The sequence below is a fragment of the Corvus cornix genome, chromosome Z (assembly GCF_000738735.6).
Source record: "Corvus cornix cornix isolate S_Up_H32 chromosome Z, ASM73873v5, whole genome shotgun sequence".
Lineage (NCBI taxonomy): Eukaryota > Metazoa > Chordata > Aves > Passeriformes > Corvidae > Corvus > Corvus cornix.
The window spans coordinates 51,543,031-51,561,617 of record NC_046357.1 but is presented as its reverse complement, the minus strand read 5'-3'; the positions used below and the strand labels follow the sequence as shown (position 1 = coordinate 51,561,617).

Below are 18,587 nucleotides of genomic sequence, written 5' to 3'. Positions count from 1 at the left end.
ACAGCAGAAATACTAAGGCATACAATGGAGACGCTTGAGATTTCTGGTGTGCTTGCAAATCTAGTGATACATACAAATTTGGTGTTATCAGTTAATGAAACTCTGCTAAGGAGTACCTGTGGTTACAGAGAAGTGTCTTTAAGTCACCTTAAATTACAATAGCTGCTATGATGCCCTCTCACAAACATGCATACTCTACAGCACATTGAAATACTGTAACTCCATCTTCCACAGGCCACTGAACATTTAAAACATCCAGAAAATGGGCAAGCCCTCAGAACCATGTCAGCATTTTCGTTAAAAGGGGTGCTTGGATGCTTCACCAAGCAGCTTGTGCTGTCTGAAGGTGATATGCTTTACATAAAATAGACCAAATTTTCAGTCAGTCCTTATCGTCCCAGAAAAACATTTTAAAATAAAACCCCCTAAATTTGCAGAAAGAAATTATTTGTGTACTGATTCCTTTTTATCAAGTTTTGCAGGGATGGATGTATTTGTGGACACCCCTGAGAACTGAACCAAAGTTTAAACAAACTACTTTTAAGTGTCCGGTACTCAGAAGTAGTCTCTCCTCAGTGCAAGGACGTAAAAAAGGAAAGGGTGTATCAGAACGGAAAATCTGCCCTTCTATTCAAATGTATGTCCACCTAAAGCATCTGAACATACTTCTTGTAATGTGTTTATTTTCCTTTGAAATCAAACTATATTTAATAGTCTTCTTTGAAGTAATGATTATTATTTCCTGTAGTCACAAACTTCATGGACTGTTACTTATCCATATGTAGCTATGAAATCCAAATAAATCTATAAATAACACATAATGCACAGTGTAAGTAATACTATAAAACAATACAATAATATAAATAACTATTAGAATCAGGGGCTATCAATTGGTTTTCCCACAAAAGGCATCTTTCAGTGAAAAGTCAGCATAGTCCCTACTCCTTAGTTAAGGCCTGTTGAAAACGTAAACAGGAAGCAATTTTTCAAAGACCAGTAACTCTGAGTAATGCCTCATATTAGCTCTAGTCTTCTGAAGCTAGCAGTACTCTGTCTTCTTCCTGTTACTGAGGAACACTTTTGTCCTGATAGGCAAGTTTCAGCTGTGCCTTTAAAACTCCATCCTTTAAAATGCTCTACATTTGTCATAAAATCATTTTGACTTCTTTACACCCAATACTGATTTAGATCATCTAAGTATCTTAAACTGCCGTAAGGGAGTCCAACACATTTTAGAGAAGAATCTGTGGGAAAGATGGTCACTCATCCCCTCTGTTGGACTGCTCACCATATATGTCTAAAAACAAGTATCTCCACCAAAATGTTTCAGGAATGCTACACTTCAAACCTCTTCAGAGGGCAGGTGCCCTTCATCAGGAGGTGAGCTTACAGCCTTTCAAAGGAATGCCTGGAACCCTGCTCAGATTCACAAACCACTTATTTCCTTCTTCCCTCATCTGCCAAGTTCCAGGTACCCACATTCTTGAAGAATTCACAACATACAACCGGAAACAACAGCTGTAAGACAACGGAAGCTGTATGTTTCTGATCTATAATGAGTATGTTCACCTGAGAAGACTTTTTAAAGTGTGTGTCTTTCTCTAACCAGTCATCCATTTCCTCAGAAGGCACCTTGCTTGTGATGCTGCTAAGCAAACAACAGGAGGTCCAAAATCACCGCCATCTTCTGAAGCTGCGCTTTCTAAGGATGTACACACTCTTTTGCTCTTTGTGGTAAAATCGTAAGGCTACCCTGGGAGTGTCCTCCTTTTATGGGTCCCTGATATTCCAAACATCACAAGTTTAAAAAGGCAGTTTTGTGAATCTCACGGTATTCCTGAAGGTAGCGACCACTTAGAAGATAAGATTGTGTCCAAAATGGCAAGCAGAATTAGCTCTTTATCATTGGATTAAGTAAAACGTATAGTTGCTTTTTTATTCTTTCTTTTTTTGTGAAGGTCTGCTCTTCAGAGCAGTGAAAGGACTATGTTATCAGACAACTGGCAATGACATTTATAACCGGTAATTTAAATTGGAAGTTCTCTTCCGTTTCGCGGCAATTCTCTTACATTTTTACTTTCCATCTCACAAGACGCCCAGATATTGTAAGCAAATTTAGGTCAAATAAAACCAAAAAAATACCCAAGAAAATTGTATTTTCAAGGCAACCCAGGTTCTCTAAGACTCGATGTGCCGCAGCGCGCCGGCGCTGGGGCACTCCGTCCCCCTGACACCTAGCGGTGAGCAGGCGCTCCGCCAGCGCGGAGCCCGCCCACACCGCCCGGCCCGCGGCTCCTTCCCCGCCCGGGGCTCCCGCGCTCCGTGACGGGGCTCCGTGGGAACGGCCGGCGCGGGGGGAGACCGCCCCGCCCCAGAGCGGCAACGGGCGGAGCGCAGGGCGGCAGCACGCATGCACCGGCGGGCGGGCAGGGGGAGGAGCCGCGTCCGCCGGGCGGGCTGGGCTCCTCCCTCCTCCCCCCCCTCCTCCTCCTCCTATTCCTCCTCCTCCTCCTCCTCCTCCTCTTCCTCCTCCTCTTCCTCCTCCTCCTCGCCGCCGTCTTCTTCTTCCCCCTCCCCACTCACCCTCCTCCAGCGCTTTCCCGCCGCCCGCCTTCCACGCACGGCGGGTCCCGCCTCGCGCCGCTGCCGACACGGCCGCCGCTGCCGCTGCGGGAACAAAGGAGCGAAGCGGCGGCGGCGCGGCCGCCAGCCCGGCGCCCCCCGCAACCTCCGCTCTCCCCGCAGCCGCCCGGAGCTATCCGCGGCGCGTTCTCCAGCACCCGCCGCGGGGTTTGTGGCCCCCGCCGGGAACAGGTGGGTGAGGGATGGCAGGCTGGGCTGGGCTCCGCGGGGCCTTCACCGTGACGGCGTGTGCCTGGGCCTCCTCTTCGGCGGCTTCGTTCCGTTCGGTCCCCACTGCGGCCGGTGCGGGGCAACGCAGGTGGCGAAACAATGAGGTTCCTGTGGCTGGCGGCGGCGTGGGGCCTGCCGGCGGCGAGGCCGAGCGTGACTCAGGCGCTTGCGAGCAGCGGCCCGGCCGGACATCCCCCCCCGGTACCGCTCCTCAGCCCGGCAGCCTCGCGAATCTTTTGTGTCCGGGTGTCGAAGGAGGTCGAGGGGGTGGGGGACGCAGTTAAGACGCGCGGCACTGCGGGCGCTTGGCAGGGGCCCCCCCTTTGTCTGAGTCAGCCGCCGGACTGCACCCGCCTGGGGAGCGCCCAGTGCTGGTTCGGGTCCCCCGTAGCGACACTGGGCTCTGCCTCGCCCGAGCGCGGCCGTGAGCGGCGAGTGACCCCCGTAGGTGTTGTGCATTCTCCTTTTGTTTTGTTCCTGTGCTTCTCGCGTTTGATCGTGATCCTTTTTCAGGAGGAGGATGTTGAGGCAATTGGGTATTCAGGTCAGTGAGCCCGTTGCTAACGCAGTGCCCGGGTTTTGGGGCTGGTTTCCGCACGCGTCGGGGCCCTCGTTTTTGTCGTTACGCCGCCAGTGTGGCATCGCCTGTTGGGACGGAGGAGGCATGGCCATGGCCTCGGCGCCCAGGGGTGACTGAGGTGCGCGGCCGGCGTCGCTAACGGGATTTTACGCGCCCCTTTCCGCGAGCTGGGCTGGTGACTGCGAGGGTGCTGGTGGAAGGAGACCTTTTTCAATTATCTTTTTCCCTCCTCTCGAAGAGGAGCGGTTGGGTGTAACCCCACCCGCCCGGGGTTGCGGGGCGCATTTGTGGAGCGATGGTTGCCCCAGGGCCCCGATCGCGGAAGGCGGCGGGCTGGTGATGCCGCATTTTCTGGGCTGCAGGTCGGCACCCGCTCTCCCCGCTCCCGCCTGGAAGGCAGTCGGATTTCGCCGGCGCCTCCTCCCGCCGGAGCCGGCGGCCTGCGGGAGATATAAATAGGGACTGACTTCAGCGGGCGGCGGGGGCGGCCGGGCTCCCCGGCCCTGTCACGCCGCCGCCTGACAGGCGGAAGCGCCGGCGCTCGTCAGCCCATGTGACCGACCCGCCGCGGCGGCAGCGGCACCGCCGAGCGGGCAGCCCGGGGCTCCTCTGCCGCCCGTGCGCCCGGCGCAGAGCTGCGGTAAGGGGTTCCCACTGTCGGGAGGAGCCCTAGAAGGGAACGGGGGTGAAACCCGGGCCACCTCCCGGACACTGGAAAAGCACGGCTTGTTCAGCGATGGGTAGGAACGACTTGATCGTTCCGTTAGGGGCATGCATTTCACGGAAGACTGTGCAGACCAAAGGAGCTGCTGAGTGTCTAGTTTGTATTAGGATGTTAGAGTTGGCTCCTAAAGCAACGTTTAGTAAGTGGTGAAATTTGTTTTAGCACACTAACTTGAAAGTTAAGCAGGTCACTTGATGTTGGCAGCGTGTTTGATAGCATGTTGGTCTTAGCTGGTTAGTAATAAAAAGGGCAGAAGTAGTCTTTTTTTGTATTATCTAGACATTGGTCTACAATACAGATAAGAAGATTTTTTTTAGATTTTTTCTAGGTGGGTCAGGCTTTTTTTCTAGCTCCCTTGACTGGTGTGTTTGGCTGTTAAATTGTATCAGAGTAAGTGTGAAGCTGTGTTGTAGCCAGAAAGGACGCTATTTATACCTGGAAGGTGTTACAAAGCTATAAATAGTACAGCTATTTATACCTGGAAAATTGGGTCCTGTGACCACCAGCAGGCAAGATGAATTTTGCTTGTTTACTTTCTCCTGGTTTTGGTTTACCGTGATCCCAGAAGTTTAGTTTAGCTAAAGGCACAGTTGCAGTTGTAGTGCTAGAGAAACATAAGTTTACTACTTGCAGTGTGGGCTCTCTTAATTAGAGGTATTTTTCTATATGCTGTAATGAATTCACTTTTGGCACTTTTGACTTCTGGCAAGTGTCAGCTGTCAAATATCTCTTACTGTGACAGTTTCTGAGTAGGAAAACATCAATCTAAAGTTTATACTAAAATGTCTTCAGATGCCATATGAACAGCTTCTACTAAATTTGAATTTTAGTGCAATATTATTACATGTCCTCAATTTGTAGCAAATGCATGATTGCTGTGTTCCAGTTTTATTGCCCTTGGGAATCAAGGATTTGGCTGCTGTGCAGTTTTCTACTAACCTTGCTTTGCAGAGGTTAACAGGCAGTGAAGGTGAAAACCTTACGTCCAACATGCGGTTCGTTGCAAAAGTTAGCAGTGACTGCCTCTGGGAGGCTTAGAAGTCTTTATACAACTTGATTAGAGAAGGGTTTTTGTCTTTTGTAAATTCGTAAGCTATGTAATAGAACATACTCAACAGTTTGGAGTTGTTAGTGTTATTTCCCTTGGAAGAGTACTGTGAGAGTAAGTACTGCTGATAGTGGAATTAGCTTCAAAATTATATGAAATTGGCACTAAAAAAGCAGAGCTCTTCTGCTGGAGTCTCTTGACTCTGCTGGAGTAAAGGAAAAATAAGCTATATTATTTGCCAGAACTGCTTTGTGGGTATGAACTTGGTCTTACTTATTCTGCATATCCCTGTTAGTGCTCAGAGGTTGGTACATAAGGAGGTTTTTTTGGCTGTCAAATTAAATTAACCTGTACATGCAGCTCAGTGCCCAGTGTATTATTTCTCAGTATATTATTTCAAGTATATTATTTCTCAGTATTAGTATGATGATACTTTTTCTTGTCTTAAAAGTTCATAATGATGTTGCTTAGCAATAAATTGCAGTCTTGAACAGTGTATTAACATTCATATAACCCTCTTTAAGAATGATATCACTTGGTAGGGCAGGGTGAGCAGACATTCTTACAATTCTTTTAATTCTTAATACTTTTAACCCTGTAATTGATTTTGGTGGCATGCCAGCTCCTAATGCAGTTTTTGGTTTTATTTACAGCATCGAGATGACTCAGGAGACAAACCAGACCCCAGGGCCTATGCTGTGTAGTACAGGATGTGGATTTTATGGAAATCCTAGGACAAATGGGATGTGTTCTGTTTGCTACAAAGAACATCTTCAGCGACAGCAGAATAGTGGTAGAATCAGCCCAATGGGTAAGGGTGTGGGGAGTTGTTGGGGGCTTCTTTATTTCTTTTAAATTAAAATGTACAGAGGATTACAAGGAATACTAGAACATTTTTTAGGAGGACTTTTGAAAGCTGAACTGAAAGAATGAATATTCAATACTACTTTAAAGCACAGTAAAGATAAAAATACATTTCTGTGTAATGTGTTCTGGTTTGCTTGGCATTCAACCATAACTTGCTTTCCCACTTAGCCTCTTCTGTTAGCATTTTCTTACGCAATCTGTATTTTGGTTAAGTAAAAAGTGTCTTTAAGTACAAAGTAATAAGCAGTAGCAGTGAAGATTGTATGCAGACAGTTCATAGCTGTATAGGAGACTATTTGATTAATGTGTTTTCTGCAATTTGTTCATAACTTGTCAAATTCTTGTTACATAGGAACAACCAATGGTTCAAACAGTCCTACCTCAGAATCTTCATCTGCACAGAGACCAGACACTAGCTTAAACAACTGTGAAGGTGCTGCTGGCAGCACATCTGAAAAAACAAGGTAAAATTAAGGTTGTACTGTGAGGGTTGAATGAGCTGTGAGTGTGCAGGAACAGCCTGCAGCAACCCTCCCCTGTTGCAGTGAGTGTCTGCAGAGGAAAAAGGACCAGTGACCTGACAGGGCTCTATGAATCCATGTAAATTGAAAAATCATTCAAATATTTGGTGTTGTAGAGCTGCAGTAAAAAGAATGGGTTTTATTTATCTACAGAAATAATTTGTTACAGGCTCACCTGTTTTCTTCTAGGGAAACCAAAACAGAGTAAAGAAGTGTGTTTTGAAGATAGTAGAAGCATAGGTCTGGAAAACGTATCAGTAGTAACTGCACCAATAGTTCATTAATGGGTCTGGACAGTTAAAGCTTTTATTAGGAATGTAAAACTGATGTAAATTATGTGTTCCGCTGTGCTTAAACAGAAATGTGCCTGTTGCCGCTTTGCCTGTAACGCAGCAAATGACAGAAATGAGCATTTCAAGAGAAGACGACTTAACACCGAAAACAGAGACTGAGCCAGGTATGTTCTCAGAGTGACACTGGGCACAACCAGTGACTTAATATGGGTGGAGGGTTTGTTTACTTTCTGAGTAGCCATCTCCTGTTGCAATGGTCTTGAGAAATGTGTTTAGGATGCTTTTGAGTCTTGTCTCCTCAGAATCAAGAAAAAGGACTAGTTCCAGGACAGCTTTAAAAATATATGTTAATTGTTAGTAAAAAAATTGACACTTACCAGGGTGTTTTTAGATCCCGAACATTGGTTTTTGGAAGTGAGGTACTCTAAAATTCCATTAGGTTAAGGTGTTCGGTTTTGAAGTCAAACTGTTGGGATTCCAGCTGACTCATGGCAGGCAAAATGGCTTGTATTTGGAGAAGGGTGCTTAATAAATTCCATTCAACAGAGGAGTGGGGCTGTGGGGGAAGGGACAATGTGTGGTTTAAAAACATTAACAGAAGTTGCTTAGGGTTCTTGAACTAATTGAGTACTCAGTAGATATAACCAATGCATTGTTTCAGGGACACAGGATAGTTGCAGCTTTAATTGCTGTGCATGAATTGTCTGTTTAACTGTTTATTCTCTTGCTGTTAGATAATTGCAGCTGGAGTAGTAAAACGTCAACGTGTAAACCATTTCTTGGAGTGAGGCAGAGAGAGAGGGGCAGCTTGCTTAACCTAACCAGTGAACAATTGAATTCATACCAGTTTGTTCAAATGGATATTGTAACACACTTGTTTTGTACTTTAACAAATCCAGACTTTTTAATTTAATTTACCGGTTCTAAAACAGTTTTAAAAACTGAAAGCTGATGTATAGTAGGAAGTCTATTCACTCAAGCTGAAGATAAAATCCATTTTTCAGTTTTGAAGTCAATGAGATGAAAATGGCAGCGGATGCTACTCAGCACTGTATCAAAGTGATTCTTATCTAGTTATATCTTTGCCAACACGGGCTGATTGGCCTCTTGGTGTTTAATTGCTCGGTATTTGCACAGGGGGTTTTACCATTTTCATAAGTCATGCTAAGTCAAGGTTCTGTGACACGGACTAAAGTACAGTTATACAATATATTGCATTTTTCATTATGTATGGACTGAGAGGGAATTTTTGCAATTACTAAATTTCTTTAACTGATGTCATCTGAAGAGGCTTTCATTATGTGACTGAAAAGTAATTTAGACTTTGCTACAATATTCACTAACCCATTGTGCCATGTTATGAAATCCCACTGGAATGTGTCAAGAAGGAAATAGGAATACATAAAATGGTAGTAGTGAGGAAGTAATAGGTGATTTTACTTTTCTTAGAACTGTTGTCATTTTGCCAGCTGCAAAGAATAGTTACTTTTGATATATAGCCTGTTTTTCAGGTCAGCTGTATGTTAGGTCACACAGCTCACTATTGATTAGAATGGGGGGAAAAAATCCAAAGCAGCTCAAAGACACGAATTGTAGTAAATTATCTCAGAGGTTAAAACCAGTAAAAGCTGTCACAGGCGTGTGTAGAGATGATTGGAAAAACTACCAGGAAAATTAAATGCCTCTGGAAAAAACTTGAAGAACTAAGCTACCTCCTGAGAGATCATACCTGTAAATTTGTGAGGCAGCCTGAGCTGCTCTAATGCCCAAGCTCTCTTTTAAGTATTATTGCTTGGCACAGATCCTGGACAGCATAAGATAATGTCCTTATATACTATTCTTAGTGTTTGTTGGACATCTTAAATTAACAGGTGTTGGCTATATTCAGTGGTACATTACTCTGTGTCTTGCAGGCAAGAGAAGCTGGCCTAGACTTTTTATAAAAAAAATTCCTGGTGGGTCTGGACTAGACAGATTTTTTTATCTTCCTCTTTTCCAGTAGCATCCATTATGTGTTGGTCTCTAAAGGACAAACTGGAACAATGGTAAATAATCACCTAATAGCAACAAAAGTTAATACATACTTTGAGGTGTGATTCTCTAAGATAATGCAATCATGGAGTTAGTGAAACACAGTGTAGCTGTAAGCATAGCCTGACGCTAGGGACAATTTCATAACCAGATAATAGACCATGAACTGTATCTTCAACAGTATGAAGTCACATGCTCTTCTGCCAGATGTTCATTGGCAAAAGAAATTTTGTATGTTTCCCTTACAAGTTAGAAAGTTTAAAAGAAGGATTACATCTGGTAAACTATTTTTTTTTTGTAGTCTATAGCATAAAATTATATTTGTTTGCTTTTGGAATTAAAACAACTGACTAGAAGGTAGAGGAGTTGAGAAAAAATTAAACAATTAAGTTTGACGAGCTTGTTTTTCTTGATTTTTTTGGGGGGTTTTGGGTTTTTTCTTCTTGGTGCAGGTTGAGGTTACAACCTAGATGCACCTTCAGAACAAACCTGGTGCTAAGACAATTAATTGTATCTTAACATTTGAAGAAAGGCATGGTGGATGTAACTCGGTAACTCACATTGTTGTTTTCTTGTAACTTCTTGTAGTGGGCTGATTCTGACTGAATGCCAGGCACCCACCAAAGCATCTCTCTCACTCCCCTCCACAGCTGGACAGGGGAGAGAAAATAAAATGAGGGGTTCATGGGTTGAGATAAGGATGGGGAGAGATCACTCACCAAATACCATCACAGGCAAAACAGATTTGAATTAGAGATATGGAGTTTATTATTAACAAAATCACAGCAGAATAATGAGAAGTAAAAACAGATCTTAAAAAAAAAAACCTTCCCCTCGTGCCTCCCTCCTTCCCAGCTCTACTTCTTCCCCAGTAGCTCACAGGGAGATGGGGAATGGGGGTTAGGTCAGTTCATGATACATTTCTGCTGCTACTCAGGGAGAGGAGTCTTTACCCTGCTCTAGAGTGGGGTCCCTCCCATGGGAGATTGTTCCCCATGAACTTCTCCAGCATGAGCCCATCTTACAAGCACCAGTTTTCCATGAATCCTGCATGGGTCACTCTTCATGGGGTGCAGTGCTTCAAGGGCAGGCTGCTCCAGCATGGGTCCCCCACAGGGGGACCTTTATGTCCTCAAATTCATAAATGGGTGCTATTTAAAAAAATACATTTTATAGGATTTTGATAAGTTTTTACACATTTTAAGGAGTGAAGACAGACTATACCCAAAGTATTCTAGAAATATGATTCATAGTTCCTTTTTTTGCCCTGCTAAGTTGCAGGAATTAAATGCAAAACTTAGTGAACTTCTTTCTTTTCTATGTGTTACGCTATTAGAGCAGTATATCCACCAAGTGGGTGAAGCATGGTGGACCCTTTTCTGTTTGGTTTATTATTATTTTAGCAGATATTCAAGTGGAAATAAAAGATGTGTAAAAGAGATAGAGTTGGGTTAATAGTAACCACTTGTCGTGGGTTGACCTGAGCCAGATGCCAGGCACCCACCAAAGCTGCTCACTCACTCCCCTCTGCAGCTGGACAGAGGAGAGAAAATTTAGCTAAGGGTTAATGGGTTGAGAGAAGGACTGGGAGAGATCCCTCGTCAAATACCATCATGGGCAAAGCAGGTTGTAATTAGAGATAAGAAATTGATTTATTACGCTAACAAATTCAGAACAGGATAATGAGAAGTAAAAACAGACCTTAAAATCACCTTCCCCCCACTCCTCCCTCCTTCCAGCTCTACCTCCTGCCCCATAGTCAGGGAATTGGGGTTGTGGTCAGTTCGTCACTTCAGGCTCCTCCTGCTCAGAGGGAGAAGTTGTTCCCTTGCTGCATCATGGGGTCCCTCCTACTGAAGAGAGTTCTCCATGAACTTCTCCAACATGAGTCTATTTCACGAGCAGCAGCTCCCCGAGAACTGCTGCAATGTGAGTCCATCCCACAGGCAACAGTCCCCCTCAAACTGCTGCAATATGGGTTGCTCTTCCAGAGGTGCAGTCCTTCAAGGACAGGCTACTCCAGCCTGGGAGCACCCATGGAAGAGTGGCCCATGACCATCATTTCTGATTGGCCCAGCCTTGGCCAGTGACACAACTGTCCTGGAGCCAGCTGGCATTGGCTGCAGCATAAGGACTGTATTGTTTCTAGTACTTCTACTACTACTACTATGTTTCAGCTCCAGAACTGTGGAAATGCATCTAATGTCTTTTGGATGACTTCTGAGTTTACCTTCTATCTCTCTTGTTTTGTTTTTTCCATTTCTTCAATGGTGGGAGTTGGCAGTTAGCTTCATCAAGTCACAGTCCTTAAATCAATCTTTTTTCCTATGCTTTCAAGAATTTGTGCCCGTTATCCTTGAAGTTTAAGGTGTTTAGATCTTATTTTGGTGAATTTTTCTTTAGTCAGAGAAGCTTCTAAAAACTTTATTCTTTTATATCCCTTTTTGGTTACTTTTGATATGGGGAATGTTAGAAAATAGCACTGATTTATTTTCAGCATGTTTTTTTCAACCAAAACATCATATTCATTCCTTTCCAGTGTGAAATCTCTGTAATACTGATAATACACATGCTTTTTTTGAAGCAGCCATACTGTTTTGTATAAGAAAAACTACTGACAGCTTTAAACATTCTTTTCTTAGAGTGGTTTTCAATTTTGAGTGGCAGTCCCATGTAGTCACTGTGATTTAATAATTTGGGGTCTGAGAAGAACTTTATTCCCCAGTTTGTAGAACCTTTCTGCATATAGGTTGAGTAGCTGTTTTACTTCGTCATGTGGCTAACTGTTTCCATCAGGGGCCTTGCTGCTCCTCATGGATCTTATCTTTAGGCTACATTTGAAGGAAATTTTCCCAAATTCATGATGAAGTGCCTGTATTTGTGTGGAGTTTTTCAGGCACCCACCTCCAGTACTTCAATTATGTTAGTGTTTATCATTAATTTGCTAGGATAATAGTTGTCCTTGGGCATGATGGGAATGCATCTTATAGTGCCTACAGGCAATCATTTAAGGCCAAAATACTAGTTAATAAAAGCCTACCCAGTTCTGAAAATCAGTTGTGCCTAAAGTTTTTGGCATTGTAGTAGGAGAACTGATCTGGTAAAATTCAAGCGAAGTAAATCTTTGCAGATCTTGAGCCAGAGACGGGAAGGGACATGACCAAGGTGATGGAGAGGGCTACATAGAACCATGGAACCGTTTGGGGGGGGAAAGGGCTTTATACATCATCTCATTCCAACCCCTGTGTTCCTGTGCATCACTACTCACGGAGTAAGGAATTTCTGCCTAATATCTAATATAATTCTCTCTTGTAATTCAGAAATGTTTCTCCTGGTCCCATCACTATCTGCCCATGCATAAATCTATCCTTGTTTTGTAAGCTCTCTAAGCTTGGAAGGCTTCAATGAGGTTCCCAGAGCCTTGTCATCTCCATGCTGAGCAACCCCATCTCAGCCTGTCTTTGTAGGAGAGGTGCTTCAGCCCCCTGAGCATCTTTGTGTTCCTCCTCTGGTGTTTACCTGACAGATTCACATCTTTCCTGTGCTGAAGACCCCAGAGCTGGATTCAGCACTCCAGGTGGGGTCTGGCAGGAGTAGAGTAGATGGACAGAATCCCCTCCCTTGATGTGCTGACTCCTATTTGGATGCAGTTGGCTTTCTGGGCTGCCAGCACACACTCCTAGCTCATGTCCAGTTTTTCATCCAGAAGAATCCACAAGTCCTTCTCTGTAGAGGGATCTCAATGAGCCACACTGTGTGTCCTCATGTCTGGGGTTACTCCAACCCAGGTGCAGCACCTTGCACTTGGACTTGTTGAATTGCTTGAGTTCTCACGAGCCCATTTCTCAAGTTTGTCCAGTTCTCCCTGTCTGGCATCCCCTCCTTCATGCTGAAGGTGCACTTAATCCCACTGTCTGTGTAACTGATGGAGATATTCAAGAGCAGGGGTCCTAAGACAGAGCCTTGAGGGACACCACTCATCACCAGTCTGCACCTGGACATAGAGCCATTGACCACACCTCTCTGGCTGCGTCCATCCAGTAAATTCCACATCCACCACATAGTCCATCCTTAAAATCCATGTTTCTCCAGTTTGGAGATCAGGATGAGAATGTGCATGCATGCCAGTAGGAGCTCTTTTGCAGTGGTGAGGTGTTTTAGTGGTGACGAATTTGCTTCATCTGAACACTGTTACTGAGGAACCAGGTCTACAGGTACCAGTAACCACTATTTTCCAGCTGTCAGCATTTTTTCAGCTACCTGTTCCGTGGTGATACAGAAATCACTTTAGAGCACTTTGATTAACACTGTGTGATTTCTGACATGAATTTAATTGGATATCTTGAGGACTGGAATTGTACAAATTGCCCAGTTGGATTTGTCCTTTGTGTTAAAGGAAGCCTTTTGTGACAAGCAATTGTAAGAATAGTATTTTGATTTACATGAGCTCCTGATGTCATGTCAGAAAAACTACAATTTTCAATATTTTTCATCTACAGGTTGAAGAAAAAGGAGTTTTGTTCTGCGCTTTAGGGGGCAGGATAGACAGCTTTTTCTTCTGTCCTAGCCATCACTCAGAAGCACATTTATGAACATTTAACATCATAAAAACAAATCAGACTTAAATCTGCTGGCATAAAATAATAGGAGAATCCTTTGTTCATGGAGAGTAATAAATGGAACGTTTTAGTTTGGATTTAGGGAACTTTGTTCCCTCTTGTCTTGGTACCTTCTAGTGACCATTACTGCATGTTGTGTACTGCTTTTCCTCCTTGGAAGACGTTTTAGTTATGGGGGAAGGATCCAGTTCAGCAGCCCTTTCAGGAAATGTGCTGCTGCAGTTTCTTAGGATCACTTTCATCACTGTACAGGTTGTGGGCTGCCATTGTTGCAGTTTCTTGATGCAAAGATGAAAGTATACCTGTAGTAATTGGTAACATTTGCCCTAGATGCATTTGTTCTCAGAGGCTTTGTTTTGTGGTAGGGTGCTCTACGAGGCTGTGTCTTGGCCTTGGTAATTCCTGGGGAGTTGCTGTTCTCATTTTTGCTTCCTTGTTGATACATGTTAGGCAGTGATATAAATGGTTCTCTTCTCATTTCCGTTTTCTCTTAATGTATGTTGTGAGTGACTTTATGTCACTGTTGATTTGCCCCCCTCTGCATTTTCTTTTGCATGTGACTGAAACAGCATGCATGCTCCCAGGGCTCAGTTTTTAAGTTGGTTCTGATGTAGATGAAGTTTCCCATAGCTAACTACACACCAAATTGCAATGTGCCTGTTTCTGGTTCCTCTTACTTATCTCTCTTGGCTTACAATTAGCATTTCATTTTGAAACCAACTAGCAATATAACAAATCTTTAAAAAGGCATGTGGCCATGCTTTTGGGGAGTTGTTTTGTCTTTTTATTTTTTTTAAGGCCATAGTTAAAGGCTGTTAGCCAAGGCATGTAACATTCAACAGGTACACTCAGTTTGTGATACTGCTGGTTGTTAAGCCAGTTTTTAGTCACAGACTCTTAAGTAGACAAACTGGTACTGAACACTAATTTTCTTAAGATTTAAAGACAAGTTCTGAGTGTCATATTTGTTCATCTAGAAAATCTTTATCAAAAAAATTTGTTTTCACAAAAGAAAATATATAAAAAATCTGTGATGTGACAAAAAACCCAGGTTGTAAATGACCTTGGTTGTTCATTGGGGCTGTTGCTATAATGTAGAAGTACAAGAAAATACTAGCAACCATTTGTTTTACTGCATGAAATTTTTTGGTGATGAGCACTGAAGGTTCCTTGTTACTTCTGAGCATTTGTTGCTTATAAATCTTGTTTAGATTATGATGTCTCACCTGAGGCCTTTCTTGTTGTAAGGTGAACTGTGAAGTTTTCTGGGTGTTTTTAGAATACCTTTGAGTGTCAGTGCAAACACAGTTTTGAAAAACAAGTACTGATTCAAAAGAATCACAACTAACAAACCATATTTGTATGAAGTTGATTGCAAATAAGTCCTTGAGGCTTATATACTCCATTTATTCTGAAATGCATTCTGTAGTTATTGACATTATGATAAATGTTATCATACTCTGGGAGTGTTCAGCAAACTTGTGCCAAGAACAGGTATTACAGTGGTGTACAAGTGCATCTCTCAGCTTTCCTTAGTTCCAGTTTTGGATATGAAGAGGACATCAATTTAGAAAACTAAATTTCAGGGAGGGAACCTTTTTTTTTCAATAAAATAGCTGTGTCTAAAGATGTTCTAAAGATGTCTAAAGAGGCAATTGAGAAAGTATTTATTTTGACTGTACCTACTTGAACACTAAAACTGAATAAACTACAAAAAATACAGATATGCAATGCAAATCTGCACTTTGTTATTTAAATGAGGGCTTTTTTGAACTGTGTGTTTTATAGCTGTGTTCTGGATCTGTCACAGAATTAGCAGCTTCCTAGCTGCTGTCTCAGTGAACTGCTTTAGATAAAGTCAAAAAAAGCAAATTTCACCCATATTTCCTTTGCTTGCTTTAACAGTTGTTACTCAACCAAGCCCATCAGTTTCTCAGCCTGGTACTTCAGAGAGTGAAGAGAGAGGTGCTGAACTGCCGAAACCAAAGAAGAACAGATGTTTCATGTGCAGGAAGAAGGTTGGCCTTACAGGTATGAGAACACTGACAATTTTAAACAAATTTGCATGATTAGTTACCTCTTACTTGATAAAATATGTGTTCTATTAACCTTATAAGCTTCTTCAGAATTCAAACAACTTAGTACAACCATTTATTTTTATGTCATAGTAGACAAACATATCCTCTTTGTAGTGACTGCACCCTTAATTAATACCTTAATTAAAAACTAATCTTCCTAGTAATGTTGCTTCTTTTTCTGTGTACAGGATTTGACTGCCGATGTGGAAACCTGTTTTGTGGACTTCACCGTTACTCTGACAAGCATAACTGCCCATATGATTACAAAGCAGAAGCTGCAGCAAAAATCAGAAAAGAGAATCCAGTTGTGGTGGCTGAAAAAATTCAGAGAATATAAATTAATGTGCTTATGAAAAGACTGACTTTTTGTGGGGCTTTTTTTTCAATACATCCTAAAAAACATGAAAAGAGCAGGTGCATGGTCATTTTCCTTTGTTTTCCAAAGTTTTACTTCTAGTCCTGTCTGTCTAAATGATATTTCAAATGTTCAGGTGTTTGTTACAGGCAGAATTGGATAGATACAGCCCTTGAAAATATATATGCCCTCCCCAGAATAGATGGATGATCAGAAACCTGCACAGGAATACACATGCACAGAGGACAGACTCTAGTTCACATGTGCCAAACAGATGTATGCAATCTGCATGTGTGCAGCAGCTCTGCCTTTTGAGATGTGCATGAGGTATTTAATGTTCGGCTAATGTTATATGCCTGTTTTGGAGAAGGATACATCAAAACAGTTGGCAGTCTACTTCTATCATTTAAAATCTCATTCTACTTTTTAGTTGCCACACTTCATTTTAGTTTTCCAGCAGAATGTGAGCTGTGTAGAGGGGTCCACCATCCTAGTAAGATGAGTTTCAATGCCATATTTAAGTCACTTAACAACTGCACTGAGAAAAATGGAAAAAATCAGATGCACTTGAGAAGGAAATTGTTTTGGAAAAGATTATATGAACTTTAGAATCTTGAAAAAAAAGTTCCCAAAGGAAATGTCCTGTTAGGAGCTTATGAACTGGCCTGCAACAGAGTTGTCTGCTTTTCCTTGCATAGCTAAAAATGTTGTGTAGCACAATATTGTAAGATTGGTTTTCAAAAAACAGTTACAAATGTTTCTAGACATACCACAGCATCTCTATCAAGCAACACAGATCTAAATAAGTTGCTGAAGTATTAGAGCAGTTTATTATTCATGTACTACTTATGTTCTGTGTGTTCCAAGTTCAGAAGAATATTAGGAATTAATTTTTCTAGTTTTAAATGTAACAGTTGCACCGTTCTGCATGGAAAACCATACCTAACATGGCTGCTGTAGACTTAAATGGTAGCTGGAACAACTCTTGGAGGGCTGCTTTATCATTTTTAATTGTACTTGGGTATAGGACTGTAGTGTTCTTGGGTGTATTGCATGGGCTGCGTTATTTACGGCATTGTACAATAACAACTCTAGAAAAGGCAGTATTCTTCACTGATGCTTGTCTGGTAATATATATCACTTCTGTGTTATAATGGAAGGGGGTTTTGTGATGTATGAAACTTGTGTTTTTTATATAAACAAATACGGTTTAGACTAGTGTTGTGGTAATGCCTGTTCTCATCTGTAAATAGTTACATATGTACACAAGGCACTACTCCTGACATGATTTTTGTTGCCAGTGTTCAGTCTTGGTTTTTACTTCACTATTAAAAGCATCAGGTTTCGCTTCTAACTTTGTACTTCTGAGTTATTAGATATGCAAACATGTACAGATAGTTCATATTTATGTATTGCACATAAGCTACCCCGCATCTATGCTATATTGTATTATGTAAATAATAAAAATAATGTACAGAAGGAAATACTTCCTTTTATGGTAGTTCATTGGTTTTAGTTCTTGCTGTAATGAGAATGTGACCTTGCAGATGCTCAAGTGCAAAGTTTAATACAAGTTCTTACAGATGTTGTCGTATACTTGAGCTTGCCTATGTCCTTCTTTGGATATACCAACTTCTCTTGAGACAACTTGCATGAGCAACTGCAATACAGGTAACTACTTGATGACCTGACGAAAATGCCAGCAAACAACAATGTGCTTTAAAGGGAGCAAAGGAAAATATTAGCAATAAACTTCAAACTTATTTTCAGTGGATCTGTCGTGATTGAGCCAGTACACTGACTAAACTATTCTGTTTACATCTTAACCAGCAGACCTGGGCAGTTACTACTGTCAGTGACAGCAACCAAATACAGGTGTTAAATATGCCTGGTTTATGCATTCCAGTGGGAAGGAAAAGGACACAGTACAGAGCACATGTTGCCATGGAGGAAGACATCTTTAATACCGGATAATCCATAAAAATTGCTTATATCAGAAATGGATAATGTGTATCCCACCAGTCAGCTGATAGTCATCGTGATAAGTTAATACTCCAGCCACTGTGTGTATACCTCCAATAAGGGAACACAGGCGTGCTCTGGGACTTCATTTTCCTGGATAAATGTTAGGACTTTATCATGGAACTGCTTTAAAGCACCAAAATTACAGTATTTCTACCTTTTGTATTAAAGTGATGTCAGTGGCTCCATAAGAATAACATGCTGTTTGTCTTTTTTTTTTTTTTTTGTAACCTGAGAATGCGCTGTAGCTGGATGTTTGAGGAACTGTCTGTCTGGTTTTGATACTGTCTTGGCTAGAGTGGCTTAAGACTGGTAGTAGTACTGATACTGTTAGTTAATGATTATGGTGGTCTCAGTCTGACTTTTTCTGTGCAAAGGTTGTACTTGTGAACATTGTTGAAATACTTGATCTTGGCACATCTGTACAGGAAAGTACGAAATGAAAAGTCCCTCTTTTTCCTCTGAAATTGCGAACTGTATTATGTAAATTACACTTAAGTGGGGTGTGAGCCTGTCCTCAAAGTTAAGTCTGCAAGCTGGCCAGAGCTTTGTTCTTTTAATAGTGTTTGTAGTGTGTATAATCACTCCTGAGCTCT

The 18,587-nt window shown here is 42.3% G+C and overlaps 1 protein-coding gene across 1 annotated transcript; it reads left to right on the top strand.

Moving 5' to 3' along the window:
• Window positions 1–2,545: 2,545 nt before the first annotated feature.
• On the top strand, window positions 2,546–17,741 carry ZFAND5 (zinc finger AN1-type containing 5). Its single transcript, XM_039567164.1, has 6 exons — window positions 2,546–2,814; window positions 5,859–6,016; window positions 6,425–6,536; window positions 6,953–7,050; window positions 15,442–15,567; window positions 15,803–17,741. Exons 2-6 carry the CDS (start codon window positions 5,866–5,868, stop codon window positions 15,949–15,951), a joined length of 636 nt encoding a protein of 211 aa, XP_039423098.1. The 5' UTR covers window positions 2,546–2,814; window positions 5,859–5,865; the 3' UTR covers window positions 15,952–17,741.
• Window positions 17,742–18,587: the final 846 nt, after the last annotated feature.